Below are 18,892 nucleotides of genomic sequence, written 5' to 3'. Positions count from 1 at the left end.
CTGCGCCTCGATGGATATCTCAATGAAGGCCTCGATCGGCAGCGAGAGTGGTGCTTGGAAGCAGGTCTTGAGGATCGAGGAAACTTCGGCCTATGTATGGAAACAGGTAACGCTGCTAGTGAATGGATAGGGCTCGAAGCTATAGATCGAAACTCGGTGGTTTGGATTGAGAAATCTCAAAGCACTCCCAAAGACTCTGCTCCTTGTATGGAGTGTGCGGATTCCTGTCGAGACACTCACAAAGAATCTACTCCTTGTATAGAGTGTGAAGGTTCCAATCAAAACACTCACAAAGAATCTACTCCTTGCATCGAGTGTGTAGATGCCAAACCAGACACTCGCAAAGACTCTGCCCCTTGCATAATGTGTGAAGGTTCCAATCGAGACACTTGCAAAGAATCTACTCCTTGTGTGTAGATGCCAGACCAGACACTTGCAAAGACTCTGCTCCTTGCATAGAGTGTGAAGCTTCAGCTCGAGGCACAAGCAGGGACTCAACCTCATGGGAGACTGATTGCCCAGGCTGGATTACAGAAGACATTGTCGAGGCACAACCATATTTGCTCAATAACTGAACAAATTGCGGCTCCAACATGATCTGGAGAGAAGCCTGCAAAGGTGGATCCGCGTCTGAAACTGGACCACTTGCTGAGGCTAAAGGTTCGAAGGTGGTAGTGGTGAGGACCAGCACAGGAACCTTCTGCTGAGGTATCTGACCTGAGGGGAGCTCAGGGGAAGATAAAGCAGATGTACTCGAGGCGAAAGACAATCCAAAGGAGGACAGTCTGATGAGGCTCGAAGTCGGTGAAAGCAGGAGGACCTTCGCTGGAAGGCGGGACCAAGGTAGCACTCGAGGTCGAGGGTGTCACCGAGGAGTTCATGCTGAAGAATTTCTCCAAGAAAACTCGATGACGTTTAAGGGCTTGAGGTTGAAGAGTAGACCAGCGCTCGCACGACTTTGGATTTTAGGCAGGCCCTATTCGTGAGAGAAATCGCACGCTGGGAGTGGCTGCACTTCTTGAAGCCTGTGACCAGCCGGGACATAGGAAGGAAGAGAGCCGCTGTGAAGTTGAAGTCCACAGGCTGCGGTTGTGCAGCCTAGCTCACCAGTCAGTCACTAAAGAAAAAATTAAAAATTAAAATAAGTCTTTTTTTTTTTTAAACTGTAAAGAAAGAAAGTAACACAGCGATTCGTGAAGAAAATAAACACAAACCGCGGTGAGAGAAGGCACGAAGAAACAAAGTTAAACGCAGAGAGTCAAAGATGAACTTCTCGGGTTCATGGAAAACTGAGAACTGAGGAGACATACCTTGTGCTGGGTGGGAAGGCACTCATGCATGCGCGGTGCGGCTGACTCGAAATTTCTAGTTTCTACAAGCAAGTCTGCTTGCAAGGCTTCCGCATCGGGGCTCCGTCAATGACAGCACCCATATGAGAATAGGCTGCCTGCTTGTCTTGGGATAACCAGTAATTAGAGAGAGAAGCAGAAAGTGAACTAGTGAATCCAATGAACGATTCAAATCCCCACCCATTAGCCCTCCCCCAACTCCTTTGCCAAGATTTTCTTTTTCTTTTTTAATAAAGGATCTGGGTGGCAGACTAACAGAAAATGACTCCAAAAGCTCACAATTACAAATGTCAATTTTTTCCTACCAGGGGAAGGAGTAGGGGGAGAAACCTGCTAGAATCAGAGGAGAGTGTCATAAGAGTAAACGCCCTCTGGCACTCAAGAAGCTTTAAATGTGACCCATATAAAGGAAGGGAGGGAGGAAGAGAGGAAGGTATAAATATAAATAAGGATGACTGAGTTGTACTGTTGTGATATCTTTATTATGGGGGTTTTTTAAACAATCATTCATGCAACTTTTTAGTACATCTTATACAGCAATTACCCTGGTAGAGAAGTGAGGGGTTACACTAATAAAGGAATTTAATTGGTGAGGTTCATTTTACATTGCTCATCTCATAAGCTGAAGACTGTATTTTATTACTACCCTTTGTAAAACTTGATTGAGCATACTGTATTGTTCTTTTTGTTGCTTACTCACCAATAAAAAATTAAAGTTAAAAAAAGTCTTTTAATCCTTACGGTTGATTTTGTTAACTGTATACGTTTTATCATTTATTATTTAAACCTGTATTTTATTTTTACATGAATTTGTGTGTTTCTGTCCCTTCATTTTAGAAATATTAATCTTTTCACATTGTTTTACAGTGGACTAGTTATGTATTTACAATATAGGGCTCCTTTTACGAAGCCGCAGTAGTGGTTTAATGCGCATAATAGCGTGCGCTAAACTGCCAGCTGCGCTAGCCGCTACCGCCTCCTCTTGAGCATGCGGTAGTTTTTCGGCTAGCGCAAGGTTTAGCGCGTGATAAAAAGTCGCGCGCGTTAAAGCCGCTAATGCAGCTTCGTAAAAGGAGCCCATATTATCTCTGATTCAGAAATATAGTTTAAATTAACCATGGATTCATTTTAGCATAGTTTTTGGGATGTTCATAATCATTATCGTTTACAATTGGCAAAGATTATATGTCATCAAAATATACCAATTCATGATGTTTATAATTGGTGCAGATGATATTTTATCTCAATAAAGCAGCAAATATTTCATCTCTAAATGCTCATTAAGCACATATGGCTTTTATGTAATTTTATGGCAGCCAGACAGTAAAATGTATCTGGTATTTTATGCAGTATGTCTTAAGTAGTAGCTAGGCAGACAAAAAAATCTGATAATGTTTATGTATGATGTGTTGATATGTAACATAGTAAATGACGGCAGATAAAGACCAGAATGGTCCATCCAGTCTGCCCAACTACTATACACTCTCTATAAATTAATGATTTAATTTAAATTGTTCTTTTTCTTAGATATTTCTAGGCCAGAAACCCAGAGCTCTGTCCAGTACTGTGCTTAGGTTCCATCTACTGGAGTCTCCATTAAAGCTCACTTCAGCCCATTTAAACCATCCCAGTTGTTGAGGTCCTCCCCCACCCATCTTCAAATGAATGGCCATATACCGGACACAAACCATGCAAGTCTGCCCAGTACTAGTTTAGTTCTTCAATATATACCATTATTTTCCGATTCGAGATATTCTGTGTTCATCCCATGCTTTTTTGAAATTTGTTACCGTTTTCCTCTTCACCACCTCCTTCGGGAGCAGATTCCAGGCATCAACCACCCTCTCCATAAAGAAGAATATCCTAACATTACTCTTCAGTCTACTACCCCTCAACTTTAAATTATGCCCTCTGGTTTTAGCATTTTCCTTTCTCTGGATAAGATTTTGTTCTACCAAAAGATGTACCAAAAGAGTCTAGGATATACATATTCAGGGCTTCCAGTCTCTCCTTGTACATCTTTTGGTGCAAACATCCTACCATTTTTATCGCCTTTCTCTGGACTGCTTCTGAATCCGCTGATGTCTTTGAAGACTTTTTTTTGGTTAGACTTAAATAGATGGAGTTACAATAGTCTAGTCTGGAGAGAATATGCGTTTATACTTGGAGGTTTTTGTTGTGCAAAGGTTCAACTGTATCCTGTTGAGATTTCTGGGTGAAGTGGATCATGCCGATGAGAATAGGTGAATTAGTAGTGCCACGGAGTTTCCATTGAGAATATGGTGCATGATGCAAGAAGTTTTGAATTTTTATTTGAGATGAGATGGGTAACCAGTGAAGTTCTGTGAGGTAGTTAGAGATTGAGTTGTATTTTTTCAGTCTGAATATGAGTCTTATTGCTGTGTTCTGTATAAACTGAAGTTTGCGGATAAGGGTGATGTTGATACTCGTGTAGATGGAGTTGCAGTAATTTAATTGAGACAGTATCAGCATCTGCACGAGAAGGGCGAAGTGTTGTTGGTGAAAGTATGGTCTGATGAGTCTAAGTTGTCTCATAGTGAAGAATGCTTTCTTCCAGAAATTCTAGATTTGTGACTCCATTGATAGTGCAGAGTATAAAAAACAGCCTAGAACTTCCCTACTGTAAGGGCGTTATCTGCTTGAAGAGTGAGGTTTTCAGTGTCTCAGTAAACCTAATTTGATTTATTTTGCAAGGGTGTTGAGGGGCAAGGGCATCTAGGGCATTCGTAATGGATGTGTTCCAGTTGGATAGAACTGTATTTTTGCAGTCCCGACACTTGTTCGCGCTGTGCTACCCTTCAACCTCGAGCCCTTCACAGATGCTGTGTTAAAATTCTTCAACTATTTGGTACTATGGAGCTTTCTCCTCCTGCCTTGATCTGCCTCGGCTTCGGGGACGGCTTTGACTTCCAAGACCTCGGCCTCGACACCTGTGGTTGCCTTGACCAAGGCCTCGACCTTGGCCTCGACAACTTCGGTCTCGAAGGCCTCGACTGCAGTCCCTTCTAAGTCTTCATCTGTGGGTAAGTCTCCTGTTTCTCCTTCAGGTATCCTTCCTAAGAAGCCTCCAAAGTCTCAGGCATCCCAAGCCGGGCTTACAGTCCTGCCAGCTTCTACGAGACCTCCAGCTAAGCGTGCCTCCAAACATAGGGAATACTCATCCTCGAGGTCGCCCTCTTTGGAGCGCACTGCTGCATCTTCGAGACCTGAAACCTTTCGTCTCGGTGCCTATGTTCGAGGAAATGTTGAAAGCCATTTTGACCACTCAGATTTCCTCGGTCATGGCTCAACTTGTCCTGGCCTCGACCCTGCTTCCTATGAGTCAGCCCGAGTCGCCTGTCGAAGCACCTCGAGGCAAGCCTCGAAAGTTTTGTCGCTTATCATCCAGTGACTCTTCGCCTCCTCCTGGGGCAGTGTCTCCTGAACCTCGATCGAGGCATCACTCGAGGCATTTGAGGCATCTTGCTTCCAAGCGGAGTCAGGAGTCTTCACTCAAGCAAAAGGGCTCTCCTCCTCCCAGTACTGAGTCTTCTATGCCTCGTTTATCGAGGGCCGTCGAGGCTCCTTCAGAAACTAAACATAAGTGTCGATCTCGCAAAGCTTCTACACCTGCTGCTTCGCCTCGAAGCCCGTCCAAGTCGAAGATTCCTCCATCAAGATCGCCTCCGAGGGAGCTTTCTCCTCCTGCCTCGATCCACTCTGTTCTTCGGACCCCGGGGACTTCACCATCGAGGCTTCTCAAGCGCAAACAATCTATTCTCTATGCCTTCCCTCCATTTCCTCTGATTTTCAAGACTCTTGTCAAACTCAAGACCAAGCATGCCACCATGATTCTGATAGCTCCTCGGTGGCCCAGACAACCGTGGTACTCCCTTCTACTTCAACTTAGCATCAGGGAGTCTCTGCTTCTACCAGTTTTTCCTTCTCTGCTTACTCACAGTCAAGGGTCCTTACTGCATCCCAACCTGCAGTCTCTACACTTAACAGCTTGGTACCTTTCAACCTAACTGCTTCTCTACAGTTTTCTCAATCTGTACAGGACATTTTAAAGGCTTCCATAAAGCTGTCTACTAGGCAGTGTTACAATCAGAAATGGACTAGATTTTCTGCTTGGTGTACTACTCGCAACATAGAGCCAATATCTATCTCCTTGTCTTCAGTTTTGGATTATTTACTTCACTTATCGCACTCGGGCCTCAAGTCTACATCTGTCCGAGTCCATTTTAGTGCGATTACTGCTTTCCATCAGCCTCTTGAGGGGAAACCTCTGTCTGCACATCCTGTGGTTTCCCGCTTCATGAAAGGACTTTTCAATGTTAACCCACCATTCAAACCACCTCCAGTGGTCTGGGATCTCAATGTCGGCTTAATTGATGAAGCCTCCATTTGAACCAATTGAAAAGGCTCATCTCAAGTATCTCACTTGGAAAGTCGTCTTTCTCATTCCCTCACGTCTGCTCGAAGAATCAGTGAGTTACAAGCCTTGGTTGCAGATCCACCTTTCACAGTTTTTCACCATGACAAGGTGGTCCTCCGCACTCATCCAAAATTCTTGCCTAAAGTTGTCTCAGAATTTCATATTAATCGATCTATTGTTCTTCCAGTATTTTTTCCAAAGCCTCATTTTCACCCTGGAGAAGTTGTGCTTCATACTTTGGACTGTAAACATGCCTTGGCTTTCTACTTGCAACACACTCAACCTCACAGAACAGCCCCACAACTTTTCATCTCCTTCGATCCAAATAAAGTGGGGCATCCTGTCTCGAAGCGAACCATATCCAACTGGATGGCTGCTTGCATCTCTTTCTGCTATGATCAGGCTGGTCTCCCTCTGCAGGGTTGAGTCACGGGCCACAAAGTTAGAGCAATGGCAGCGTCTGTAGCTTTCCTCAGATCAACTCCTATTGAGGAAATCTGCAAGGCTGCTACTTGGTCCTCGGTTCATACTTTCACCTCTCATTATTGTCTGGATACTTTCTCCAGAAGGGATGGCCATTTTGTCTAGTCCGTTTTACAAAATTTGTTTTCTTAAAAATTTGCCAACTCTCCCTCCATCCCATTATGCTTAGCTTGGAGGTCACCCACATGTTGAGAATATGCTGCCTGCTTGTCCTGGAATAAAGACATCATAATTTAAAAGACATTATCAACATCTTTTCTCACATCAAGCAGCATTATGGGGTATAGATCTGGAACAACTGCTTATACCTACTACTTACTGGGAATTTAGGAAACACCTAAAAACATATCTGTTCTTGAAAAGCACAGTTACTTACCATAACAGTTGTTATCCAGGGCCAGCAGGCAGATATTCTCACAACCCACCCACCTCCCTTGGTTGGCTTCTTTGCTAGTTATCTGAACTGAGGTACCTCACAGGAGACGCGCGCCCTAATTCGGGCGGGAAGGCACTCACCCATGCGCGGTGCAGCACTCGTAAGCTCTTAAAAGATCTTCAAGCAAGTCTGCTTGCGAGGCTGTCCGCTGCGGGGCTCCGTTGGTGACGTCACCCACATGTTGAGAATATCTGCCTGCTGTCCCTGACCATTTCACTTATTTCAATCTAATTTGGACTCGGCTAAAATCTAAGACACACCCACAGACAAAAAGAGAACACCTCACAAGGGACCATATCAACCCAGAGGAATATTGGCATTCTCCCAGAAGAACATGTGGCGATTGCAACTGGTACAAAATGCAGTAGTTAGGTTACTTTGTGGACTGAAGAAGTTTGATCACGTGACACCTGCCTTTCGACTTCTGCACTAGCTGCTGATGGAGGCACGTGTGAAATTCAAGTTTGGTTGGTTTTGCTTCAAGGTACTTTACGGCTTAGCCCCTAAATATATAACAGACCTTTTCTCCTTCACAACCAACAGATTCAGGAGAACCTCATATCCGAACTTTGTTTCTCCACCGGTTAGAGGTTGTAAATTTAAAAGTCATCACCATCATCTTTTCTCACATCAAGCAGCATTATGGGGTAAAGACCTGGAACAACTGCTCATGCCTACTACTTATAGGGAATTCAGGAAACACCTAAAAACATACCTGTTCCTGAAGTACTTAGGTAACTGACCTATACAATCTTAGTCCTCAACAAATGATATTTAGAACTGTTATTCACTAACTCTGAACTTTGTTTATTCCACTCGATCTGTAATACCTTTTAATCATTGTAAACCGCATAGAACTTCAAGGTCCTGCGGTATATAAACTGTTATTATTATTATTATTATTACTTGCTGACACTCCACCCAACAAAGGCCCAGGCCTCATAATCTACCTGCCACACCAGATGATTCCTTTAGATCTCACCACAGCCCCATACCCATTCTCAGGCTCAAACGCACTACAAGCAAAAGACAACTAAAACAACCGCTTTTTAGAAATCACACTAATCTAAAGCTCATTACAAACACAAATCTTTCAAATGAGGAGAAAGCCCTCATCCTGATTCCCTGCATGTACGCCAATGCAAGATGAGTGATAAACAATTATTCTTGTTAAACGAACTGATCTCAACAAACAACCTGGAACAGGCCTTCCTTACTGAAACCTGGTTAAACCAATCGAACAATCCAGAAATACCCCACCTGGATATAACATCATCCAAATCCCTAGAAAACACAGGTGAGGAGGCAGCATAGCCATAATCTACAAGAACCCTTATAGTGTTAGCTTAATGGATTTCACTACTCATCTTGATCTTGAATACATAGCATGCAAGCTGGAAGACAAACCCAACTTCACTGTGAACAGCATCGGTATCCTACTGGGCTACAGACCTCCAAACTCCCAATCAAGTAGAACTACAAAATACTATCAAGCCTTATCTGCCAAGACACCAGACTGCTTATTCTTGGGGATGCTAATCTTCCTCTTGAGTCTACTAACAACAATGATATAAAACAACTTCAAAAAATTGCTAGAAGACAGCCAAATCACTATCATACCATCGGGTTCCACACATGAAAAGGGCCACACCCTTGACCTACTTGCATCCACACCCAATTGCCTCACCTTTGAAATCAAATGGACACTGGTACCCTGGTCAGACCACTACCTTCTCAACTTCAATCTAAACCTTGCAGCAAGAAGCCTGAACAAAAAAATCCCAGAAGAGAAAAATTGATAAGAGGAAAAACTAATCCTATCCTTTTCTGGAACAAAGTTACTGGTCTAAGTCACAAAAACCCACCTAAAGTCACCAGATAAGCACTGCAAACACATAAAACAGACCCCCACACACTACCCCAGTGATCACTGACCCCCCCACCCCCATAAAAATATTAATCACACCTTTAAAATTCAGCCTCCAGACCTTCATCACCTGGCCGCCTGGCATAGGAAAGTCGTCCAGCACAGAGGCGGCTTAAGCCGTCTTGGGGGTGGGTTAGGGACTCATGCAGAGGAGGACCCATGCCCATAAGCCCCTGTAATCACTGCATTGATACTTAAACATTTGCACTCCCCTATACACCCCAAAACTTTTTTGTACTGGCATATAAGTGACTCCTGCAGCCATAAGGGCTATTGGGGTGGTAGATAAGTGGGTCTAGGGGATTCTGGAGGTGGTTTGGGGGGCTCACTATGACCTATAAGGGAGCTGTAGTGAACACATGGCACCCTTTTTGTGAAGTTCACAGCAGTGCCCTGTAAGGTACCCCACTATTTAGGTGGCATGTCTGGGTGTTCAGTCCATCACTTTGCAGACCCCTCCCACGTCCAACAGGGCTTGTTCTAGGTGGTTTTTGACTTGGACGGAAATGTGGTATGAAGATGGACGATTTAGCAGCTTGGACGGTCAGATCGGCAGGACGTATAATTAGACAATTTTCGAAACAAAAAAAATTTTGGACATATTTTTCGAAAATGTGTCCTAGGCTGTTTTTTACTTTGAATGACTTGCGACTTAGATGCAAACGGACTTAGACGTCACTTTCGATTATGCCCCCTCCACGTGCTTTTTAAGTTCATACTTTTTAATTTTGAAGTAAGCTGATTTATATGTTTTGGCCTTTCAAACCATTTTTTCTACATGTACTGTATATTCTTGATTTATATTCACGCTTACTTATTAATGTAGCTTGTATTATTATAATTTTTTTTTTATTTAGACCTGTTATAGACTCCTGATACAGGCATTATAGCCAAAATATGGCCTGTGTCAAGTCCCTTGAATATAAATTTGCTTTTCTATTAAATTTATCCGAGTAGTTTTTAATAAAAGGATCTTTTTGAAGGCTTTTCTGGCTGCAAGCTGGTCTTTTGGTCATCACCACTGTTTTATTTATTTATTCATTAATTTTTCTATACCGTTCTCCAAGGGGAGCTCAGAACGGTTTACCTGAATTTATTCAGATAATCGAGCATTTTGCTGCTGAAATATCTTACAATTCATAGTAAATGTCCTGGGTCCTCTTTGGAGGGCATCAAGTAAATCCAAAAATATAAAGCACTTGTAGAAATAGAAGAGAGTTGGTACTCTGTAGGGCTAACACTGCAGTTGACAAACAGATAGAGGGTAGACAGTAGACACTGAAGAGAGGTGTTGCCTTAGTACAGTATTTCCCAAGTTGGTACTGGAGAACCCCTTTGCCAGTTAAATTTTGAGGCTATACACAATGAATATGTGCGAGATAAATTTGCATATAATGGAAGTGGTGTATGTAAATCAAGTTCATGCATATTCATTGTGGATATCTTCAAAACCTAACTAGCAAGGGGTACTCCAGAACCTGACCTGGGAAACACTACCTTATTGAATCAGGAATCATAGTGTAATGCAAGTACTGTAATAGAATTTATTGCTCCTAGTTGAAGTGAATTTTATGCAACTTTGGCTCTTGTAGACAGTGCAGTCAAGACGTATGGCCAGAATTTTCCCTTTCCATCTTCTTCTTTCACTTTACTATAGATTGCATCTGCCCACACTGGAAGTACATCGATTTGATAACCACATTTTAGTCTAGACACTGTTCATCACAATTATTCAAGAACAAAAGCTTCAATTTCTCTTCCAGTCTAAACACTCCTTTCTGTGGAATGTTTTCCCTTAGCACAATAATTGGTATGCCTTTTTGCCAATGACACAAAAATTAGCAACAGAATGGATACCCCCGGAGGAAACTGAATGCATGAGATGTGATGTACAGAAAGTAGATACTCTGGCTAATGCCTTGCAGTTATGCTTTAATGTGAAGGAATGTAGAGTGATGCATTTGGGGTGCAGAAATCCAAATAAGGAGGTGTATGCAATAGGAGGTGAAACACCAATATGTACAGACCAGGAAGACAGAGAGTGAACTGGGGAATTTAGACAAGATGGAGGTGCAAAAACAATGGGGGGGGAGTGTTAGACACCTCAGTGTTGATTAAAAAGATCTGGTCTAGATAAGAGGGAAATTTAAGGGTTTTCAAGATTTATGAGGAGGGGCACTCAAGTGACTTCTGCACAAAACATTAAGAATTATACATTCTGAGCTAATAATTTATACTGTATTTTACTCAAAAAGTTATTTTGTGTTGTTATACTTTTATAAAAGTATGCAGGGCTTTTTCTCTTTTTGCACTGAATTCACTTTGAGTGAATGAATCTCTGCATAAAAAAGGCAGTTAATAAATCCAAATAAATAAATTCCCCAGGAGCACTAGTTAGATGATTGCCATTTTTAATCACCGGTTGTGACACGTACTGATCGTTAATCAATGGAAGTGTTGGCCACCAGTTACTGTAATTTTACTACTGACTACCTTCTATGTTAGCAGTATCAATTACCTGTTGTATTATAAACTGGTTGCGGTTTTGTTTTTTTACATTTGCTGTTTGGATTACACGCTGGCAGTGCTGTGCTGGACATTCGTTGTGTTGTAATCTGACAGGGCTGAGAGGTGAAGGTATAGTTTTTGCTCATACTAAGCAAGAGTCTCTCTGACAGCTCTCTAGCCCGCACGGAGTAGGGGTGTCTAGAGGGAGGATCTCAATAACCTGCTCTCTAGTCCACATTGGGAGGGGGTACTTTCTAGTCCGCATGAAGTGAGGTGTCTGAAGGGTCAGGTCTCTAGCCGCATGGAGTGTTTGTGTCTGGAAGGAGATGCATCCATCTCCACACTTCCCATTTGGCATACAGCGCCCGGCCCAGCTCCGCATTTACCTGTCAGAGCGGGACATGATGCCTTCCTCAGCTCCGTCCTGCACTACCGCTGCTTCCTCCTCTTCCTGGCGCTGCTCCGCCATCCCTTCCATCTCTCACTCTCTCTTTGCTTGCCTACCTCCCGCCTTCTCCGCTCACGCTAACCGGCAGCGGCCCGCAGGGCCCGCCGGGACTGATAGTCTCAGCCACCTAGGTCCTGTGTAGAAGGGCGCGCCGAGAACTACAACTCCCAGCAGCCTTTGTATCGCAGCAGACAGAATAGCGGTGGGCGCGAAGGAACAAAGGGCTGTGTGTGCTGCAGTCGGTGTAAAAAGGTGACTCAGCGAGAACCCGGGCGTTTCCACTTCTTTAAGAAAAGTACTGCACTGACTCGCCATTATGCTTTTGTAATGAGTACATAAAACCTTTATCCTTAAATGTTCATTTGGCTCATTCTAGTGTATTTTCTATTTTTAAAAATCTCATCTGTTTCTTCATCAGGTGTGAGCTTTACTGCACCTTAGGAGGCAATGTTATTAGGGCACCTCCATTTTTAGTTGCTCCAAGGCTGTGCAGTGAGAGCCTATGTTTTAACAGCAGCTGGACACCCAAATTCTGTTATGGATTAACAGCACACTCCCCCCCCCCCTCCATATTCATGGGGGTTAAGAGCTAGAGAGTTGCGCGGGGACAAAAATCCAACCCATCCCCACCAAAGTCCCACCCGTCCCCATGAGGAATCCCCTATGTCCCCGCCCGTCCCTATAAACTTTAGAAATAGTTATTTCAGTTAATTATGCTACTGAATTAAAGGCTCTGGTAGAAACCCATTTAAAAATAAGCAAAAAGACTATTAATTTGGAAATATTAATTGGGAAGAATACATACTTTGTAAAAGGGTTTCTACCAGAGCCTCTAATGTTTATAAATTTTTATCAACACAACTAATATACTACTTTATCCTGAAGCAAAAAAAAAAAAAAAGAATTTTTTTCCTACCTTTGTTGCCTGGTTTCTGCTTTCCTCATGTTTTCATTCAATTCCTTCCATCCACTGTCTCTCTTCTCTCTGCATTTTCCATTTGCTCTGTTACTGTGCCTCTCCCTTTCTCCCCCTTCCAAATTGGTCTGGCACCCATCTTCTTCCCTTCGCTCCCCCCATAGTCTGGCATCTCTGTCTTCCCTGCCAGTGTCTTCTCCCCACTCTCTCTTCCCCATTTCCTTTCAGCGTCCTTCTCCCACCTATCTTCCCCATGTCTTGTCAGCATCCTTCTCCCCCCTATGTCTTCATGTGCTTTCAGCGTCCTTCTCCCCCTCTGTCTTCCCCATGTCCTTTCAGCGTCCTTCTCCCCCCTCTGTCTTCCCCATGTCCTTTCAGCGTCCTTCTCCCCCCATCTTCCCCATGTGCTTTCAGCGTCCTTCTCCACCCCTTTGTCTTCCCCCATGTGCTTTCAGCGTCCTTCTCCCCCCTCTGTCTTCCCCATGTCCTTTCAGCGTCCTTCTCCACCCCTTTGTCTTCCCCATGTGCTTTCAGCGTCCTTCTCCCTCCTCCCGTCTTCCCCCTCCCATCTTCCCCATGTCCTTCTCCACCCCTTTGTCTTCCCCAGTGCTTTCAGCGTCCTTCTCCCCCCTCAGTTTTACCCATTTCCCTTAAGCGTCTTTTCTTCTCCACTCCACCTTTCCTCCCTTTCTCCCTCCCTGCCCCTTACCTTTGTGGCACTTCCTCACCCACCGACAACAGAACAGGCCCGGTCCGACAAACCTCCCTGCCCTGTAGCCGCGAATCTAAATTAACTTCTTATAGCAGCTGGAGTATTGAAGCTGCTGTAAGAAGGTAATTTAAATTCGCGGCTACAGGGCAGGGAGGTTTGTCGGCCGGGCCTGTTGTTAGTCGGTCGGGGGAAGCGCCACAAAGGTAAGGGGACCTGACCGGCTGTGCACACTCCCCCCCATGGTTGCACCCGGGGCGGTCCCCCCCCCCCCTTTGGTATGCCACTGCCTTTTCCCTACCTGCCCTGCCGCACACAGCCGACCGGAAGTCTTCCCGATGTCAGCGCTGACGTCGGAGGAAGGGAGGGCTTTGCTTAAGCCCTCCCTCCGACGTCAGCGCTGACATCGGGGAAGACTTCCGATTGGCTATGTGTGCTGCATCCGTGCAGGCAGGAAATGGAAGACGAGCCTCGCAGCAGGGCAGGTAGGAAAATCAGATGAGCCTCACGGCATTGAACCCCGCGGGATCCCTGAGAACACGAGGGGCATCCACACGGGATCCCCGTGACCCTAGGGGGCGTCCCCACGGGATCCCCGCGACCCTAGGAGGCGTCCCCACGGTATCATCTGCAAAAAGGTAAACCTTACCTTCTATCCCTTTGGTAATGTCGCTCACAAACATATTGAATAGAATCATCCCCAGAACCAATCCTTGAGGTACTCCACTCGCCTTTCTTTCCTCTGAGCAAATTCTATTAACCACCACTCTCTAATCCATTTCACCTCTATGAGGCCTAACGTCTGCTGGTCAAGTTTGTTCAAGAGCCTCCTATGAGGAAAGAAGAGGAAACGTGAGCTGGCGTGCTTAAAAGGTGAAGTGAAAGAGGCTATTAGAGCAAAAAAAAAAAAAAAAAAAATCCTTTAAAGAATGGAAAAAGGATCCAAAGAAAATAAGAAACACAAGCACTGGCTAGTTAGTTGCAAAGCATTGATAAAGATAGCTAAGAAAGAATATGAAAAGAAACTTGCAAAAGAGGCAAAAACACAACTATTTTTTTTTGGTACATCAGAAGCAGAAAATCTGTGAGGGAATCTGTGGGACTGTTGGATGATCAAGAAGCAAAAGGGGCATTCAGGGAGGATATGGTCATAGCGGAGAGACAATGAATTCTTTGCTTTGGTCTTAACTGAAGAAGATGTAAGAGATCTACCTGAACCAGAAATGGTTTTCAAGGTTGATGATGCAGAGGAACTGAAAGAAATCTCAGTGAATCTGGAAGATGTACTAAGCCAAATTAACAAGTTAAAAAGTGATAAATCGCCTGGACTGGATGGTATACATCCCAGGGTAATAAAAGAACTCAAACATGAAATTGCTGAGCTACTGTTAGTGATCTGTAACCTGTCGCTAAAATCATCTGTAGTACCTGAAGATTGGAGGGTGGCCAATGTTATACCGATTTTTAAAAAGGGCCCCAGGGGAGATCCGGGAAATTACAGACTGGTAAGGCTCACTTCAGTGCCGGGCAAAATGGTGAAACAATTATAAAAAATAAAATTGTAGAACACGCAGACAAACATGATTTAATGAGACAGAGTCAGCATGGGTTCAGCGTTGGGAGATCTTGCCTTACTAATTTTCTTGACTTCTTTGAAGGTGTGAATAAACATGTGGATAAAGGTGAGCTGGTTGATGTAGTGTATCTAGATTTTCAGAAAGCTTTTGATAAAGTTCCTCATGAGAAGCTCCTGAGAAAATTAAAGACTCATAGGATAGGTGGCAAAGTTCAGTTGTGGATTAGGAATGGGTTATTGGATATAAAACAGAGGGTAGGGTTAAATGGTAATGTTTCTCAATGGAAGAGAGTAAATAGTAACAGAGTGGGGGGCGTGGCTGTGCCCGTAGGAGATGGCAGCGTGAAAACGGAGCTCCCGCACCCAAAGTTAAGAATCAAAATACTACTACGATCCAATAATTTTTATATAGAGGTGGAACACGCCGAGTGAAGTTATAATCAATTGGATTCAAAATCTGTGAGTTTATAGCGAAAGCGATGGCAGATAAAAAGGTTAACAAGCGGCACAAACCGGAGCCGACATCACCTTCTAAGACGCCATTACCGGATGCTACTTCAGATTGTAATCGTGAAATCCTTTCTGAATTAAAGGAACTTAAGGGATTGATGTCAGACACGAAGTCAGAAACCACTGAAATAAACGAGAAGCTTACTAACCTCACAACGGAGCTTACCCTGCTGCAGACACGAGTTAACACTCTGGAAATCAAAATGGACGTGACTAACAACAACGTGGCTGAGCTGAGTAAACAAACTTCTCGTATTACAGCTTTGGAGAGGGAACTTGAAGATAGCAATAACCGGTCTCGTAGAAGCAATTTCAGAATTCTGGGTCTTTCCGAAGCTATTCCAGATCGTGATCTTATTAATCATTTAGAATCCTGGATCCCAAAAATACTCGAGCTCACCTTCAAAAAGGACTTTGAAATAGAAAGGGCTCATCGAGTCCCATCGCACCGTACAGCTAATAATCGTTATCCGAGACCGGTTGTGGTGAAATTGCTCCGGTACCAGCAAGTGATAGACATTATGCAGCGCGCTAAAATAAAAGCGCCACTGAAACACGAGGGAGACACCATTCTCTTTGTGCCAGACCTAAGTAAGGTTACTGCTCTCAAGCGAAAACAGCTCCTATCGTACAGACCTAGACTGAAGCAGCTCAATGCTAGGTATGGCTTGATGTATCCGGCCAGAATGAGGGTAACCCTCAATAATCAAACCAAAAATTTCCTCAACCCTGAAGATCTTGCTTCTTTCCTTGAGCAGCAATCCCCGACTCCTATCCACCAGGTTTGATGAGTGCTGTGTCTCTTTCTGCATGCTGCACAAACATCAATGGATCTGCATGGCACCTCTTTTCTGATTTGAAGTCTTTTCATGTTATGATGCATCCTCACTCACTTGGCACTCTAATGTTATATCGCATGTTCACTTTAATATCTTTAAAGTAGTAGTTTCATGTTTTATTCTCTGCATGTGGGTGCTCTGTCCCTGCCTTCTTTACCTGCTGTCTAGCTGCACTCACGTAAGGTTTTTCAGAGATGTTTACATCACTTTTTCACTGTGTTTCTCACTGTATGATGATGGTTTATACACTGCCTGCATTGCTATTATTTCTTATGACAAATGTTGCTATGGGTCACTTATATTGTATAATTGTATGTTCGCATCTTTTTCTGAATATTATATAGATTGTTTGAATGTCACTTAAAATTGTTTCCTTAAATGTGAAAGGGCTTAATAATAGGATCAAAGCAAAAAAGGTTTTGACATATCTGGAAGATTTGTCCCCGGACGTTGTTTTGCTGCAAGAGACTCATTTGGATGAATCCGCTTCAAAGAAAGTCAAGCTGCCTTGGGCTCTCCCTGCCTACTACTCACCTGCAAGTGAAAAAAAGGGGGGAGTGTTAACTCTCATTAGAAATTGCCCGAGCCTCAAAATTCTCTCCTCTTCCTCAGATGTGAATGGAAGATGGGTCAAAGTTTCCCTTGCATGTGGTGTATCTAAATTTTCAATTTATAATATATATGCACCAAATGCAGATAGACCTGAATTTTACCATGAAATCTCAGCTTTGATGCTTAAAGGAGAAGACTTCCCAATCATTCTCGGAGGCGATTTTAACTTGGTGCTGGATCCAGTTCAGGATCGCAAATCTCAGGTTAAATATAAAAAAACAAAATCTTGGTTTGCTTTGCAACAATTGTCTAAATCTTTTCATCTATCTGATATATGGAGAATTCTGCATCCTGCACAAAATGAATACACATTTTTCTCACACCCACACTTATCATATTCCAGGATTGACTTCTTTCTCGTAAATAATACACTCATACCAGATATCATCAATACAGAAATCAAACCCATCACCATCTCAGATCATGCTGCTATTGTTCTAAAAATAAACACCAACACCCCCTCTGCTACACTGAAACAATGGAGATTTAATTCTGCTCTCCTCCAAGACCAAAAATTTGTAGAACACGTCAAATCGGCCATTGCGGAATATTTTTTCTTTAACCAACCTGAATATCCCACCAACTGCACCAACGTCTTGGTGCAGTTGGTGGGATGCATTTAAGGCATATATTAGAGGAGTTATTATTGCCTATGTCGCTCACCAACATAAAACTCAGAGAGAATTATTAACTAAGATGGAATCTGAAATAAAACATCTAGAATCTTTACATCAACAGACTCCTTTAGATATGATACTACTGAAGGAGCTTGGTAAGTTGAAATTTCAATACAATGTTCAATTAAGTAGAACTGCGGCTAAGTCTATATTTCAGCAATCTGCTACATATTTTGCTGATAATAACAAATGTGGTCATCTTCTAGCTGCCTCCCTCAAACACAGAGAGAGTAAATCGACCATCTCTAGTATTACTTTACCTGACGATTCCATACTTACTCATTCTTCGGATATATCCCAAGCATTTATGGAATATTATCATGTACTTTATACATCAGAATTGGACGATGACTACTCCTGTTCCTCTACTTTCTTATCAGACTTGCCTCACCCTACTTTAGATAAGGCTGATAAAGATCTTCTGGATGCTGATATTACAACCGAGGAAATATCATCTGTTATTAATACTATGGCCACTGGTAAATCACCAGGTCCTGATGGTCTTACAGTGGAATTTTACAAAGAATTCCAAGAAATTTTAACTCCTCATTACTTAAAATATATTAAACACCTCATAGAGTCTGGTAATATCAATGGTTCAATTACAGAAGCTACCATTATTGTTCTACCCAAACCAGGTAAAGACCCAAGGTTCATTCCTAACTACAGGCCACTATCCCTAATTAATGTTGATGCCAAAATATTCGCTAAATTGCTCTCCCGTAGAATACAGTTAATTATACATAAAATCATTGAACCTGATCAGTGTGGATTTGTTAGTGGAAGATACCCCTCAGATAATACATACACGTTTTCTAATATTATTTCAAGACTTCATTTACAGGCTAACCCGCAACAACTTTTAGCCGTAGGTCTAGACGCTGAAAAAGCGTTCGACAGGGTGGAATGGCCATTCCTCTTTCATACATTAAAATGGTTTGGCTTCACCTCAAGTTTTATACAGAAAATCCGAGTCCTTTACACGTATCCCACCACTAGGACCTGTATAAATGGTATTTTATCCTCTACATTTCATCCTAATAGAGGAACTAGACAAGGATGTCCATTATCTCCATTGCTGTTTGATATTGCCTTGGAGCCCTTACTGATTGCTTTTAGAACCAATCCTAATATAATAGGATTCCATCAAAATGAAACAGATATAACAGTCTCGGCTTATGCGGATGACATACTGTTATATGTTACGCCGCCTTCTTTACCATCACTTCTATCAACAATAAATGACTACTCCTCTGCATCAGGTTATAAATTAAATACGTCCAAATCTATAATCATGCCCCTCAACTGTTTTGAAGTTGAACAAGAAGTTAAGCAATATGGATTTTTATGGTCTGCCTGCAATATGAAATATTTGGGAGTATTCCTGGCTCCAACCATAGAGGAATCAATCCAGCTCAATGCTGATTACTTGATAGATATGGTGAAAACCCTTACTAGCAAATG

General features: G+C 43.0%; 1 protein-coding gene across 6 annotated transcripts in view; it reads right to left on the bottom strand.

The window, feature by feature from the left end:
• Positions 1 to 18,892, bottom strand: part of LOC117356931 (uridine-cytidine kinase-like 1) — a 151,269-nt gene that overhangs the window by 123,389 nt on the left and 8,988 nt on the right. For 3 of the 6 annotated variants that reach the window (XM_033936886.1, XM_033936887.1, XM_033936892.1), the window contains exon 1: positions 11,528 to 11,669. The exons of 2 other annotated variants lie outside the window; for them this stretch is intronic. In XM_033936886.1, coding sequence (XP_033792777.1) covers positions 11,528 to 11,619 — 92 coding nt within the window. In that variant the 5' untranslated portion in view covers positions 11,620 to 11,669. Of the gene's footprint in view, positions 1 to 11,527; positions 11,670 to 12,505; positions 12,556 to 18,892 lie in introns of those variants that run through there. One more of the 6 variants, XM_033936891.1, reaches the window with a different exon arrangement.

Source organism: Geotrypetes seraphini, chromosome 3 (genome assembly GCF_902459505.1).
Source record: "Geotrypetes seraphini chromosome 3, aGeoSer1.1, whole genome shotgun sequence".
NCBI lineage: Eukaryota > Metazoa > Chordata > Amphibia > Gymnophiona > Dermophiidae > Geotrypetes > Geotrypetes seraphini.
Note: the sequence above shows the minus strand (reverse complement) of the source record. Positions and strands in the feature narration are given on the sequence as shown.